The 16301-nt window shown below is 42.2% G+C and overlaps 1 protein-coding gene across 1 annotated transcript; it reads right to left on the bottom strand.

Annotated features, from left to right (window-relative positions):
* Positions 1-275: 275 nt before the first annotated feature.
* Positions 276-15933, bottom strand: LOC103376590 (fidgetin). Its single transcript, XM_008307007.1, has 3 exons — positions 15810-15933; positions 14730-14960; positions 276-4391 (listed from the first exon to the last, which is right to left on the bottom strand). Exons 2-3 carry the CDS (start codon positions 14752-14754, stop codon positions 3238-3240), a joined length of 1179 nt encoding a protein of 392 aa, XP_008305229.1. The 5' UTR covers positions 14755-14960; positions 15810-15933; the 3' UTR covers positions 276-3237.
* Positions 15934-16301: the final 368 nt, after the last annotated feature.

Below are 16301 nucleotides of genomic sequence, written 5' to 3'. Positions count from 1 at the left end.
CACCAGTGAAATAAAAAAATTGCCAAGATTTGAAGTTTCCCGTCAAACATCCGATCTTAAGATATTTCACTGGTTGAGTGGAACGGAATAAATATACACAATAGAGCCACTTTTCCACTAATATTTCCATTAAAAGGAAATTTAGGATGTGGAAACAGTTTTGTCACATTGATATTGCCATATCAGGAGACGCAAAGGAGACAGAAGAGAGTAGAGAGGAGTAATATGTCACTGTCAGGCTGCAACACGACACTGGATCTGATCAGTGTTGTTATAGTTTTAGTTTTTTTTATTTGTCTTGTGATTCAAACCTTGACCTGCTCAGGCCTCAGTTATCGGGCCGCCCCTGGTCAGTGTATTTGTTAGGAGAAAAATGTTGCAACAAATGTTAGGTTCGTGTCATACTTTAGTTAAAGATAACAACACTCAAACATTTTTTTCATTTCCACAGACAAAAAGACAAAGCAGAGGATTTTTTTTTCTTTTTCTGTACGATATCTTCATTTCCATGACACAACAGTCTTTAGTGAGGTAGACTACAACAGGTCAAGAATTAGAAACATTGCTCCTTAAACTGGCATGTGAATGACATGAAATAAATACTTCCATGTACAATGTCTTCAAAATGAGGTAGAAATGGTTACAGAGAATGTACAAGATACAACAAAAGTACAACTGAATTACAAAGATAACACTGAAGTCCAATTTTGTTCATCTGACAAATTTGACTCCACTTCCTTCACTGGATCAGAGTAACCAAGAAACCAGGAAACAGCAAATACTTCCTGCAGTGTGTAGGTTCATGTCGAGCACATTCTTTGTGTGGCATTGAAGAGCATTCATTTGTTGTAGCTAAGCGCTTAAATACTTTTAAAATCTGGGGGTAAGAATACATTATTGTTTAACACCTTCTTTTTTTCTTTTTGTTTTTTTAATAATCTGTATTTTATTTTGAAGCTTCGTCTGCTCCGGGTCTATTTTTCAATACTGAAACCATATTCTATGTAAGATATGTGTACTTTTTCAAAAGAGGCAAGAAAATATTTTTTCATCGCGCTGAATCTCTGAAGTCTTACTATTTAAAGGGGATCCATTCTCTGGACATGCTTTAAGTTTGGAGTTGGGTTTTGTCAGATCCTCCAAAGCATTAAAAAAAAAAAAAGGTATGGCACAATTTACGAAGGGATGGCATAGTGGAGCAGCAAAACTAAAATATAACCAAAAAAACAGGTTTCGAATTGCAGCTGTACATATTTTCTGACAGTGCACACTCTGATAATAATAAACCTGTCCCTTCTGCATGATGTCAATTCATGTTAGAGCTAATTTAAGCTGATTGACTGGTGACACGGTGTCAAGTGGTTTTAAAATACTGACATGGGAAATGGGAATTGGATCCTTTATTAAGACATTTAATAAGCCTTCCTATTTTCCTATTATAGAGCTCATACTGCAGTGTGTGTATGTCTTGATATGCCAACACGTGTTTATCAGGAGTGCTTTGTTTTGTCCGCAAAACTGTTTCCCCACTGCTAACTACACTAACACTTAACATGTCATTCATTTCTCCACCAAAACCTATAAGACAATTACATCTATACATGAAGAAAATATGTTTCATATATCTAAAAACATCATCGATGTACATTATGGCATGTATTGTCCTTTTTAAAAAAAATATCTGAATTACATTCAACATTTCAGGCCTTGGTACAAAAACCTCAAGTTTCCCAGAGCTAAAGAAGCTGTGTGGATAGTGTTTGCGTGTGTGTGTGCATGCATGTGTGTGCGCGAGAGTTTCATACTATTGAAGGCCTTGTAAGTTCATTGTTTCCCTGAAGTGTTAGCCATGGCTCCGTTTTCATTTGGCTCCATAAAGCTCCCTACAAACACCCTAAGGTAATAACATACATTCTTATTTTTTTATCAATCTGAGGTAACAATATTCTTCCTGAGTATTCGATAGCACGACTATAAATCATCCTTCTGAGAGGCAAAAGTAAAGAGAATGCATTTTAAAAGTAAAAGTAAAATCCTAGCAGACAGGCTGGCAAATCTTCATAAAGAATGTAATGTTGAGCAAAAAATTTCTTAGAGGCACTCAGAAGCATATAACCTCCAACCTGCAGACCTCTCAGCCTTCATGAACCTTTAAACTGCTCTGAGTGAATTTTGTTTTTGAAGTTTGGTTGTGTGGATTTTGGTTGTATTTCATTTTTGTCATTTTTAAAATATTATTCACAAGGCATACGCTTGGCCAGGTGTTATTTTACTCACATACTTTTGAGAAATGGTTAATATATTTATTATTTAGCAGAAGCACGCATGTCAACTACATGCTCTGAAGATGATCTGCATTTACTATTACACGGACTTTTTGTTAATGCTAAATATTGTATTTTAAAATGAATAGAGAATCTCAGATTATTTCCCGACTCTCTCTTTTTACATCAAAATGCAACGAATTCAAATTAAAGGGCAGCTTCGTGTACACTACCACATAATCATTTGAGCAGCTTGATATGCATAAAGTGGGGCAAAAACAAACAAACAAAGAGCTGAGCAGAGGAGGCACGACTCCAGGATAGAAATTAGATAAAGGATGAGACAAAAGGGGGGGCTATGAAAACTGAAAAAAGTCAAGAATAAGTAAAAAGGAAACATTCATTTCTCAAGGCCGAGCGACGCACCGGGCCCTGCAGTCAGCTGTGTAGCAGTGATTGTGCTGAAGTCGTATGGCAATCTCACCATTTCAGTTATTGCTCTCTTTACTTTTTGGTCAGTAATGATTTTTTTGTGGTGTGATAGAACATATTGCAGTCAAAGGCCCTTTACATACATATTGGCCACAAATAATTACACCAACTTCTCAAACAGCAACGCTGCAGTGCTGCTGCCACAGTAGCAGAAAGGAAATAAATAGGATCCTGAGAGAAACAGACACTCATACATTTAGACTGTCTTAATGCTATCTATGTAGAGAATGCCTCAACCTCACTCCTAAGACTTACCTCAACCTTGAGAGGGCAAAATGCCTCTGTGAATCTTTGGAAAATCATGAGAAATGAAAATGTTAAGCATGCACAAGAAGTACCAGTCTTGTGCCCTCTTGTGTTTGCTCGGGAAATTAAACTTTTCACTGACAGATCCAATGCAATTCCCCCAAGTCTGTCTGGGTTAGAAACCCTGGTTGGTTTTAAGCAGCGAGGGGAATCCTCTCAAATGCCGACTGGGCTTTCAGCGCCCTCCAGTGGGGTCCTCAGATCGAGTGTGAGATGAAGGTATCTTCATAGACATTCTCTGCTGCTGAGGAAAGTTGTGCTCCCCTGATACACTCTCTCCTGCAAGGCCTGATGGTGGACTGTAGTCCCCTGCCCCGCCATAAGGGGGTGATATCAGAGGCTTTCCAGGTTTGTAGGCCTGTGGGTCTGAAGCCGAGCCGCTCATATCGTAGCCGTTGCCGTGACCTTTGCTGTGACTGTTTCCGTGACCGTTGCCGTACTTTCTGTAGCGTGATCCCTCCACCTCTGCCCCCTCCTGTCCTTCCTCCGTCATCTCAAAGGCCTTGCGTTTCAGTGGCACCCCTGCCTCAGAGCTCCCTCCGAGGCTATGGGATGGGTAGCTGTAACTGCCCGCCACCATGGTAGGCCTAGGGGCCAGAGGAGTTGGAGCACTAATCGCCGAAGGCAGGTAGGAGGCACTGGGGTGGCTGTATCCAGAGGACAGGCTGGTTTGGGGGTAGCACCCTGGTGGGTAGTTGTAAACAGGAGTGCTGGCGCTGTAGCTGGGCACTAGAGTAGGTGCGGCCTGCAGCGAGTGTAGAGGGGCAGGTGGAAGTGCTGCGCTAGGCTGAGGGCAGTATCCTGAGGACAGATAGGTGCTGTTGTAGGCAGGAGGGTATTCCTGAGATGACGGGGCGTTGCAGGAGCCAGCACCGCTGTAGCCAGGCTCTGAGGCCAAGTTACTGCTCACTACTGTTACGCTCCCTGTGGCTGGGATCCCCACAGAGGCAGAGCCCACTTTGGTGCCAGTTAGTGCCTCCAGTCCAGGGTAACACTCCATGGCCTGGCCCAGGGCCCAGGGCTCAGATTCTGTTTTCAGGAAAGTTCCAGGCTCTGCGTAGGCCCCGGTACCTGGGCGTTCATAGGACAACTCCAGGCCTGAGTACTTCTCAGCGTAGCGTTTGAGCAGAGAAGAAGCAGTGAGGGCTGATATGTCATCACTGGCCCAAGGATAACCTGCAGGGGCATAGCTGCGGCGAGCGGTTGAGGTGTAGGGGTCGTGCTTGTGGGCAGAAGGGGGCGAGGTGGTAGAGGTGACATCTAGGTGCTGCTCAGGCCACTGAGTTAAAGGGGCGGCGTGCTCCGGAGACCAGTGCATCTTCAACAGACCTGACAGAAATAAGAGCAAAGTAGTTAATTTACACATTTGCAAAATTATAAATTATCCAGATCAGATGACAGTCCTGCAACCAACTCGAGGTACTTTGCTCTCTCTGGTTCCCAAAACTCCCTTGAAAGCTAAATCTGAATATGTGCCCATGTAATCACTTTGGAAAACTGACCCTTTACCAGAATCTTGTTGATGTTTAGCCCATGCTCTTCTACATCTCATCCAAGCAGGGGACAACTGTTCTAATCTTTATGAGAAGCCGCCAACATAGCCTCCAGCCTGGTCTCCACGGCGATAAGCCTCTATCAGCCTGCGCGCTGCCCTCTGCCTTTGCCTCTCTCACATTGGGGCCATTGTTGTCTCTCTGTGAGTCTCTTAGTCCACAAAGCCACCCCCACCAAGCGTGTGATCTAATTCGGCCCAAACCTCAGGGGTCTGCTGGACAGAGGGAATGGAGGGCGGGATCACAGGGGGAAATTGATCAGAGTAGTTTTTCTCCATATTACACTGAGACCAGACCGGTGCATCTATGAACACTATTACAAGTGTAGTGATTGATTGAGCAGTCTAAAGATGATTGTGATCTGATTGTCATATGGCATGTGTGATTACACATGCACATTTACACAAACAGAGTAATCCACTGGTTTAGTGGTTGAGGGCTTGGCTTTTTGAACTGGCATTAGGCTGACATTCCAGGCATTGCAGAGTATTATTAAACTGTCCTGACCCCAGGCTTGGGCCAGAGGGGCTTCCCTACAACAGCACTGGAAAGAGGAGGATGCTACTGCCAAGATTTCATCAGTTTGGTACATGAAATAATTGCTGTCAGTATATTACATTATTGTGGTGTTTTCTTGCAATAAATCTTCACATAAAAAAATCCTTCCTGTATTACAGATATTTTAACTCTAGTATAACGCTGGTTTATAGATGGGAATCTACAGGGAAAAAAATTAAGGATCTGATGATAATTACAATGAGGTGTTTAGTAATGCATTCTTTTCTAATAAATACTGCTTCTCTCATTGGTTTGTCACATAATCTATAATAGAGCATTGTCCTGCAACAATGAGCAACATGTTGTGATTGTTTTGTGAGTTAAAATCAAGGGTGCAGCTTGCAAATATTTTCATCATGGATTTTTTCAGAGGGAGTTTTTTCAGTAAAATGAGTGGAAAAGGCTCAGTAAAGCTTCCAAACTCCAACAAACAGTCACAAATATATTCAAATTATATTGATATAAACCAAAGAAAACTGCAAATCCTCATATCAGAGGCAATGGAACCAGAGTGTGTGCTTAAAAATAATCAATTATCATGATAATTGCTCCAAAATTTTTCTGTCAGTGGACTAATTATTTCTGTTCTATTCCACACCCGGGCAGGAAAAGTAGTGATAGGAGCTGGCATATATTGATTATCACACATGCACACACTTGCTCACTCCCACGTCCGGTCTAAAACTGCCTATATGTGGATTACACCAGGTTGTGTCATATGTCCACCAGGACCACCAGATGGGCCTCTAAACGGTTCACATGTTGATCCCTAAATTAAATGATCCTTCAGCCCAATAGTCCCACTCATCCAATCCAGGGATCACGGCGCTCTCGACCAGCACAAGCTCCACCCCATCTCTTGAGAAATCCATTTGCTCCTGGGAATTCTGACTGGTTATGGTACCCGTCCTCAGCACTAAAACTTTAAAGGCCTATATTCCCACCATTGCACACTGACCCCAGTGATTGAGACCTACCAGGCAATCTCTGTGGTGAAAAATATGTGCCATCTTGATTTACACTAAGGTTAGAATAAAAGTTGTTATTTAACCCCGTCAGCACGGTGTTGATTCATAGTATTTAATAGTAAGTCTACAGATCATGGGCGGATTACCAAATGGGCCTACTGGGCACAGCCCCAGGGGCCCAAGGGGTTAAGGGGCCCCTAAGCCACGGTGCCTGCTGCACAGCGACTGTTATTACATTTCTCAATAAAGAGCTAAAAGACTCAGTCATTCATGTTAATATCAGAGCCCCCCAAATCCCTCTGAAGAACCCTGAAGAACCTGAAGAAATAACGTGAACAACGTGAAGGCAGCATCGTGGCATCTTCCCATGTGTGTTTATTACCATCACGGGTCATTTAGGATTATTGTGCACTATTGACACCAACATGGGGCTTCAAGTCTGCAAGAAAAATTAGTCTGCATTGTAAACTGGGATAGAGATGCCAACAGCGCTGCTGAGACACAGGTGGATGTACAGGCTTCAGCTCAGGCATCTTTGAGTTCAGAACAAAATACCATATGAGGGTTGATTATGTAAACCTTACAGGGGAAGATGACCCAGCAGGTCACTGGAGAAACAGAAGTAATGAAATTTAAAGAGTAGTTGTCTTGTGCCCTCTTGTGTCCGCTGATAAAAAGAAACTTTTCATTGACAAGTTCAATGTTATTCCCCCCTCAAGTCTGTCTGGATTAGAGACTCTCAAATGCCCTTAAATCCAATCAGCGCTCTCAAGTGATATCTTCAAACCATGTGTGTCTGTGATGTACAATCTACACAGACATACTTTGCTGAAGAGAAAAGTTGTCCACCTCAGTACTCGCTCTCCAGGTCTGATTGTTTTAATGATGCTCTATTCTGTGCTACAGATGAAGAAAACACAGTAATCTTGGGTAACTGGTTCCTGTAGAAACTCTCACAGGTGCAGTGGTAGTCAGTGACCATTAGCACTTTTTTTTTTTTGGCAAATTGACTATCTTGGAATGACTGAACTATACCTGTGTGCCAAAGCCACACAACAGCCACATTTTGAACTACATAGGCTACTTGTGCCTACTGTGTTGGCAGTTGAACCAACACAAAGCAAAAAGTCCTGCTTAAAAGGAACTGCTTGTATTTTTTCCAAGATGTTTCTGGATCTGTTCCACCAGCATCCACAGTTGTTTGTTTTTTTAATTTTTCTAGGTGTGTGCAGCTTCTCTGTTTCCTTTGTGCATTGCACTGTGAATGAACAGTATCCATGGACAGCACATTCAAAAATCATATTTGCTATGCATTCTGTCTGGTTTGAATATACTTCATTTTGTCAATTTTTTGTGTGGACAGACTGCATAGTAAGTACCTCCTTAGAATTAGTACGTCGTATGAATTTTGACAGCAGGATGTCAGGAGACGATATACAACCTGGGCCGAGCGCTGCACCAGATGGGCCTCTCACATTTAGCCATCCATTACTACCAAAAGGCACTGAGACTATCTGCACAGAAACTGGAGGGTATCGCAGACGATCAGGTCGATCTGAGCAGGGAGATCGCCTTCAACCTGTCCCTCATCTACCAGGCCAACATGGAGATGGCCCGACAGCTCATCAACACACACTGCATTGTGATTTCACACAAGTCTTATCACACGTTCCTCTTCTTCACCAGCGTTTCTGATGTTTGAGCTTTGAGGCTCCGGTTCAGTTCTGGCAACTAAATCACCAGAAACAGAGGACTCAGAAGGTCTTATGCAGAAATGAACATTTACGTTGGTAAATGATGAAATATTACTGAAGTAAATAAATACACAGCTGTAGAAAATACAAAATCAAACACCAGAACAAACACCTGTATGTTGGTTACTAATAAAGCTGTAAAGTAATAAAGCTGAACTGAATTTAAATCAATTTTCTGATATAATCAGAATCAGAATTAGAAATACTTATTGATCCCCTGAAGGGAAATTGCTAAGAGACCGCAACAGGCTGCATGCGTGGTGCCGCATGTGTGCTACGTTTAATGAAAAAAAAACATCTAATATCAGAGAGAAAGAAAATTTTAACTTGACTCATGAATATTTAGATAGTGAGCAAACTTTACTCAGCTCCAGAATTTAACTGGGAAACATAAACAAACTGTACCTTCACTGTACCATCATCAGTTGTAGACTGCAGAGATGCACAGTTTACACTTTAAACTCTACCAATTAAGCTTTTGCTATTCTGACTACATGCTGACCGTCATGTTCTCTGCCATGTCAGCCTATTCGAGAGAATCAAAGTTAAGTCCAAGACGTAAATTAGATAATCACAGGTTTTAAAATCTTGAAATCTTGGAATGACTAAACAGGATGAAACTGACCTGAATGTAAATTATCCTTTGACATCTTTAAATTTATTATTAAAGCTTGTTTAAAATCTTTTTTTCAGTGTGCAGCTCTACCAGTATTAAATGTGTTTAGTTAATAGCAACAAACATACTTTATCTTTACAAATGAGACTACTCTGCAGTCATGTGACTGGTCGCCATGGCAAAACTGGAGGATATACGCATGTACTGACAATGTGAGATTTTTGTTTCAAAATGCAGTGACCTTGTGACAGTATTTGCATATGCATTTAAACCTGGGCATCACAGACACACACAGACACACAATTAGGATCATCAGACTGATACTCACTGGTCATGCTGATAGCAAGCATGAGCCAATCACTTCCTGGTTCTGCCTTCAATCTAGTCCTCTCACTCCGTCTTCACCAGATGGTCCATAATTTTGCCAAGACATATTTCAGAGCAGCAATCTACTGTGTCTGGAATCCTCATTAAAATTCAGCAAAGGAATGTGAAAACTGAACAAATGGAGGGATCACTCTTAGATCAGGGGATGGAAGAGTGAACTGGAGGGTCTGGATGGGTCAAGGACCAGACTGAGGAAAGAAACCAGACTAATGATGGATTAGAGCACATAAGGCTTATGGGAGTGTCAGAGCCTGGTGACAATCTGACAGTAAGCGACAAGAATTAAAGAAGCATCACTTGTAAACTTAAGCTAGGATTATACTCCCTTGCGGACGTGCACATGGACAGCTGTGGACACTGTGAGCATGTAGCTGTTCTAATTATACTACTCCCAAGTGTGCTTGCAGTCTGCTTGGCATGTGCAGTAGATTGATCTACGTATGCTCGATGTCGAGCATGCGCACCACTGCCGTTTAGTGTCGTGGCCGCACAGACAAATTTGTGACAATTGTGTACTTGCAGATGCAAAAAGTGTAACAGCAGTTTTACTCTTAATCCTTACTGTAAGCTTGTAATCTTATTTTTACTGATTTATAAATATCAAAAGCTACTCAGTAATAATTGTGTAGTAACACAGCATGATTATCACTGTTTAATATAAACTAGTCTCACTGCGCCTCACTATTATTCTGCTAATGAAGTACTTATTCTAATGTAACACTTCCACTTACGGTATTTCTGTCTTTTAATTAAGATACGTAAGAGTCATATACATAGAGAACATCTACTTAATGATATGTTTACCTATTGTTATAAAGAACTGAACAGAAACATGTCTGAGATGCCCCACAAATTGGAAACCATAGTTAGTTAGATCCTCATAGACACTGATGTTTTATTGAGTTGACTAATAACAGGCATGCAACTATTTATAGTCACCTCATTTCTATTAGAATGTTTTGTCACATTTTAAAATTTTGTACAGATTACTACGTTTACTTCATGCAGTGTTTTTGTTTAAAAAAAAACATAATTTTAACACTAGAAGTTTGCCGGCTATTCAGGAAATCGGAATTTCTGTAACTGATTAAAACCTCTTACTTCTTTATAAGTGCTGTAGGATCAGACATCTGTGTTCAAGTGAGGATGTCGGGGAGCAGGGTTCGGGTGTTAGGAGGGATGAGTGAGGGAGCCCGTAACCCTAATCTAGCACTTCATGTTGGCTTGGGGCTTGGAAACACCCTCCATTCTTGGTCATGCTTGGCTTACCAACAGACAAAGATGAGTCCTAAGCCGGATTGGTACCATGATGGCCTCCCTTAATCATTGTGATTATCATACTGTTGACTAGTGTTTCTTTGTTGTTCTGCTGTAGTTTGGCTACTGGACTCGTATGAATGGAAAGCACACAGAGAAACAAGAACACAAATAATGTCCAAGCATAAAAGAAGACAGTTTAAAGACAAAAGCATTGAGTTATGTATGCTGCACAGTTGCTATACTGTTCTCATGTGTGCAGACTTTGAATGTGGGATGCTTTAACTCCATAAGTTTAGGGACGTAGCCAGGAAAATAAATTCAATTTAAAGTAATTTTCCCTACATCTTCCATTTAAACACAACACAAAACAAACACCTTCCACTACTCCTGCTTTTCAGCAAGTTTTTTTGTATTGGGTTTCCCCATTTACTTCCACAAAATGGTTAAAAGTTTTCTTTGGATGCTGCTTCACTGCCTCCATTTTCTCAGCCTTCTCTTTTTTATTTGCATTTACGATTTGAGTGAATTTGCTTTTGTGTGGACTTTGTTTTTGAACTAAATTACTTTGATAACCCTAATGAGCCTTTAAACTTTTTTTAAGTGGAAAAAGAGTTGCAGCTGAAATGCTTCTTGTCACATAAGATGTACATCAGGACGCCCTGGGGGCTTATATCACTGCTTTGATGTTGGTAGGAGCATGTGATAGTGCGTGTGCATTTGCGTGACTCTGTATTTGTGTGTACATGTTTGTGGTTTGATTTTGAAAGTAAAGTAAAAATGGCAAATTTGTGATTGCACTTTTTTGACAGTCTTTGTAGATTTATCAGCCTCTGTAGGCTTGAAAGGTTTTTAGTTTTATCATCAAACATTATTTAGGTAAGGTAACACTTTCATGCCCGTGTCTCTGTTCACATGTTTCTCTTTAACTCCACTTCCTTACAAAAAATTAACTAAAAGACATTTTTACTGTTTCCTGCAGCAGATCAGATAATCCACGTTATATTATAAATTTGAATAACAGCTGAGTTACCACTGTAGGGAAGCTGTAGGAACCTTTATCATTGGACATTTTAGTGTTTAGGGTACGGCATCACATCCGTATTATGTGTTTATTCTAAAGCTAAAAGAAGAAATGTTTGCATTCTATTATATACATTTCCTCAAATAAACCAGCAACAATGGTAGTGAAGGAAATGTTTATGCTTCAAATGGCTTTTGTGTAGAAAACAACAAGATTACATCAGAAGAGGAGACAGCCTGTGAGAACGCCGAACGTGTTGAGGCAAGATGGGATCAAGCAGAGTGGGCTTAGAAGGAAATGCACAATCACAAGCAGACAAATACTGCATGTGTGAGGAGACGCATGTAATTTACAATAAAGTCTTTTGGGATGTGAAAGAAACAGCACATTTATCCATGACACTGCACTCAGAAGTATAAACCTGCTTGGTGTGTGGTGGTGTGGAATGAATTGTCCCAACACAAGCATGTAAGTCTGAAGTGAGATAAACATGGTCCATTCCTCTTCTGTCCTCATCAAGACCTACGCCTGGATGATTTGTTTCCTCAACAAAAAGCAAAATGTGTAATAATGTGAGGGAGTGTGTAAAGCAAGGAACAGGGAGAGACAAGAACCTCCCAGCCTCCCCTATGAACAGAAGGTTTATATCAATTGTATATAGAGATAACTTGGTATATATTTCATGGCTGAACCACACGATTTTTTGTTTCAAGGATGCAAAAATTATGCAATTCGTTAATGTTTTCTGTGCATCTGAGGCTAGTCTGATTCCCGGTCCACTGCGTGGTCAGTATGAGTAATTAGGGGTTAATTAGATGGAAGTACATGTGGGGGAAGGGGCGGACTGGAATGGGATTTGGGGGTTGTGAAGCATCAGAGATGGCTTGCTGGTGTGGGATGGGGAGTGGAAAACAAAAATCCCCCTTCTGAAGCTAAAGGCTTTCTGTTAGTGCTTTTGCTCCACTCACAATAAACAAAGACATCCCCTGAAGACGGACAGAATCAGAAATACACACACGGACACACACAAGCTCCAGAAAAGTGCACTCATATTGTGGTTTTCATGCAGTGTTTGGCTTCAGCTGGCCAACAGGCAGACGGTACTCCTGGTCATCTATCGGATGAGTCAAGCTGCTGGAATGCCAGGAATCTAACCTGAGATCTATTTACAAAGCACATATCCTCTCCATACACTCAGTACACGTTTTCCATTCCCAGGCTGAAGGAAAGGAGGCACGAAACAGAAAGAAAAAAGAGAGAACGTGCTCACTTAGAGTGTTGATAAATGACCCCTAACTGCTGTTAGCACATCATTGGGTGATTTGTATTAGTTAGAAGTTGATTCACGCCACTGCCGAGATCAATACAGAATAGATGAGAAATGGGATATGAACATACAAGGAGCATATCAGGGTTCTTGTCGCAACAAACAGCGGTGTACTGATACATCGGCCGACTGACTCTGTCCTCCTTTCTTAAAGGGTAAATGAGGGTTAGATTGTTATGTAAGCCGCGAGCATAGTCTAAAACACTGCACACAGTCAGTGTGAAGGAGGATCTACTGAGAAGACCCTCCCCTCTCCCTCCTGTTTCCCCTTCCCCCTTTACTCCAGGCCTGCACAGGCAACACTGCTGTCAGCCAATCAAACACTGTACTATATCTGCTTCAGGTTTTACACCTCCCTAACCTGCAAGGCATTTCAAACTCCTAATCAAGTAGCAAGTCAGATTGGGTGCAGCCAATAACACAGTTTTGCTCCTGAACACGACGAACAAACAAGTGTGAATAATTCTGCTTGTTGCTTTCTCCTCATTTTATTTTTCATTCTCTGAGTTTTGGCCCCACACTCTTATTTCCTTCAGGCTCCATGTCTCTGTGCAGCAGTAAAGACAGCGCTGTGTGTTCCAGCCTGTGTGGTCAGTTTTCCCTTCCCCCACTGCTTTAGCTCACACACTCACATGTGGCAGAGGCCGGCCTGGGCTCATTGTGTCCACTCATATATCAGGCTGCAGCTGACCAGTCCCTCCTCACGTCTTCTCCATCTGTCCTTCACTTTGCTCTTTCTCTGTCATTTTACCAGCAGCAGCAGCAGCAGCAGCACACATCTTTACTATAACACCTAATGAAGATCTAAGGTGTGCTACAATTAGTTTAACAAGCTTTCATGATTACTATGGAGAACAAAAGCAAGTGTGTGTGTGTGTGTGTGTGTGTGTGTGGAGGCGGAGGGCCATGTTTATGTGTCCCACTATACAGAACTAATGAGAGGCTGTTGACACCAGGTTACTAACGATCTGGCTTTCATTCACAGAATCACTTCACCCTGGTAACTGGTGACTAAAAAGCGCTAAAGCTGCTCATCACTCTCTCCGTGTCACACTGGCATCATTACGGACAGAGCCCTTAATGAGGTGTAGGTGGCTGTGATTGTGTGTTTTCTTATTTGTGTCTGTGGACGGAGCTGAAGTTGGCCGGCGCGTGAGATTTGGTTGGAAAATCGCGTGCAAGTACACAAGGCTGTTTAGTCAAAAGTTTCTGTGGGAAGAAAACTAACATGATGCTGTGAGTCACTTTGAAGGAGGAATGTGACACAAGCGCGTTACTAAAACTTCTGTCTGCTGAGACAACTCCCTCATTCTCCCCAGAAGATTGCAGAAAAAAAAAAAAAAAAGTTAGTCGCTGCACCTGTGTCGCCGCATGCATGCAGAAGTAAATCCCTGTTGCATTATTCCAATCAGGTTAGCGTTGTAATCCTGTTAAAGCTTGGCCTAATCAATAACCCAGTCAGTCAATATAAGCATATTCAACAGCCTGGATAGGAACCTCTCATGATATATACACGAAGAGGGACTATTCTGAGATACGTCAGCGAGATTTATGGGATTTAATCTGCTTTTGCATACTGATGTTGCAAATATAAGAAACATATGTGACTGGCTTCGAAAACTGCTAAAGTAGATTGTGTGTTAAGTGAAACAAATGTATAAAAATGCTCTTCATCACCTTCAAAAAACACATACAATTTGAGTCTAACGAACATGTATAGGTGTGCTGGCGCTGTCAATTGTGTAAAAGGTGTCTAATCAAGATATTATATGTCTTCTTTTATTGAAGATAAGCCTTCATTCAATTCAGGTGTGTTTTGCTGCACAATATGTTTATGTTGTTCCAATAAGGACAGCCAGAGGCACTGGAGCTGCTGTCTCTTCAGACTGACTTGTTACTACGCGATATTCACATGGAGGGGCTGAAAAAACAGCAACTGAACACTTTCTGTGAAATTCCTCAATGCAAAGCCTGGAGACTCAGCTGTTAAAGCCATTAGCATATCTGCCTTCTCAACATGACTTCTAAGAGATCCCCCACCCCTCCCACAGCACCTCGCTTCCCTCTGCACAGCCACAGGAGATCAGTCCTGGACAAAAGAGGACCCAGAAGAAGAATGTGTACAGGAAAACAGACTTTCAAGTCGAGCAAGGGTTATAGTATCCACACACGACAACAGTTGTTCCAAACACAGGCAGCGTGCACACATAGTGGAAGACTTACTGTATGGGGTGACAGGACTGAGCATTCTGCAGCCCTGGCCCCCAGGTGAAGAGTAGAGGACCGGGTCCACTTGGTGTTAGTGAGGGCCCAGCTGCATGCTGCGGGGCCTTCCTGCGTTGTTGCTGCTTCTCCTGCTGTCGGCTGTGTGGCTGCTGGTTTGGCTAGTGACTGGCCTCCTGTATCCCTCCATCGTTCATCTCACACTTCAACACCACTCCGACACACTGCCACCTGAGGAGCGCAAAACAGGCCAGTGTCAGAACCAACACACAACACGACTGTTGTTGTTCAAACCCAGCTTCTAGGACATTTTAAAAAGAATTTAAAAATGCACAAACAATAGTAAATAAATATGCTTATTTAATTACATTTCTTACACTTCAGTATCCCAATTATTATATTAAAATGACTATTGTGGGAAAAACTTCTTGAGAACATTTGAGGCAATATCAACTAAAACTGACTGACAATGAGACTGTCATGCACCTCCTATGTTTTCCTTGTGTTTATATGTGCACATACATTACATACTTCGTGTGTAAGCCTCTGATCACGAGAGTTTGAATGTTGACCGTCCTGACAGAGACAGGGCTTCACCCTCTGACCAAAAAAAACGACCAGCGGAGACAAGTTTCAAATTCTTTAAAGCCACTCGTGTTTCAACACAAAACTCTAAACCATAACGACGAAGAGAACTTTGCACCGTCGCCTGAACAAGGACACATTCCTGTCCAGCAATGCATGCATGTGGTTGAAAAAAAAAGAAAAGAAAAAAAGAAGAATGGGTGCAGAGGGCATAGACTTATGTCACAGACTCACCGAGTTGACACATATATATATAAAACCAACAAATGAAAACGCAACATAGCCTGTTACGCGTGCGTAAAGGAAAGAAGAAATACGCATGTACAATGAAGTAGGCAGCAAGAAAACGCGCTCATGAGGACATAAAACACTAGAAAAAGAAAAGACAGAACATGGAAAAGGACAGGGAATGTGCGAGAAGCGGCGGAAAACACTGTCACTAGTGTTAAAATGGCACAAAATCTTCTCCAACAAGTACGTAAATGGTTACTGTACCTGACCATGCCTGGTTTTACGCGCTGAGGCTCAATTTGGAAAGTAATCCACTATTCCACAAAGTAGTACAGCAGCAGCAGCCGATGTAAACGCGTGTGTGGCTGAGTGTGTGAGCGTGTGTCTGTGTGTGTGTGTGAGAGAGAGAGAGAGAGAGGCAGAGGGAGGGCGAGAGAGGGTGAGAGAGAGGGAGGTTTACACTCTCTTCTGGGACCCTATCCTTTTCTCCTACACTCCCTCGCTCGCCCTCCAGCTCGCTTCTCCCTCCCTCCCCCCTCCCCTCGCTCTCCCCTCGCCTAGTGACAACAGAGCAGCTCATACATCCCCTCCCCCAACCACGCCACCCCCCCTCCCTCCATCAACACCCCTCCCCTTCTCCCTCTCTTTTGTTAAAACTATTTCAGCAGGAAGGGAGAGAGAGGGAAAAAGTGACCAATCATGCAGTGTCAGAGAAGAGCCTGTTTCCCCCTGCTGTGTGCTCTGTGTGTGTGTGTG

Source organism: Stegastes partitus, unplaced genomic scaffold, assembly GCF_000690725.1.
Source record: "Stegastes partitus isolate 25-593 unplaced genomic scaffold, Stegastes_partitus-1.0.2 Scaffold51, whole genome shotgun sequence".
Taxonomy (NCBI): Eukaryota; Metazoa; Chordata; class Actinopteri; family Pomacentridae; genus Stegastes; species Stegastes partitus.
Note: the sequence above shows the minus strand (reverse complement) of the source record. Positions and strands in the feature narration are given on the sequence as shown.

Excerpts from the sequence above, each read along its gene's own strand:
- LOC103376590 (XM_008307007.1), bottom strand. The coding sequence starts at position 14,754 with ATGCTCAGTCCTGTCACCCCATACA. Across the intron at positions 4,392-14,729 it reads CAGTCCTGTCACCCCATACA|GTCTGTTGAAGATGCACTGG; the intron begins GTAAGTCTTCCA and ends TATTTCTGTCAG.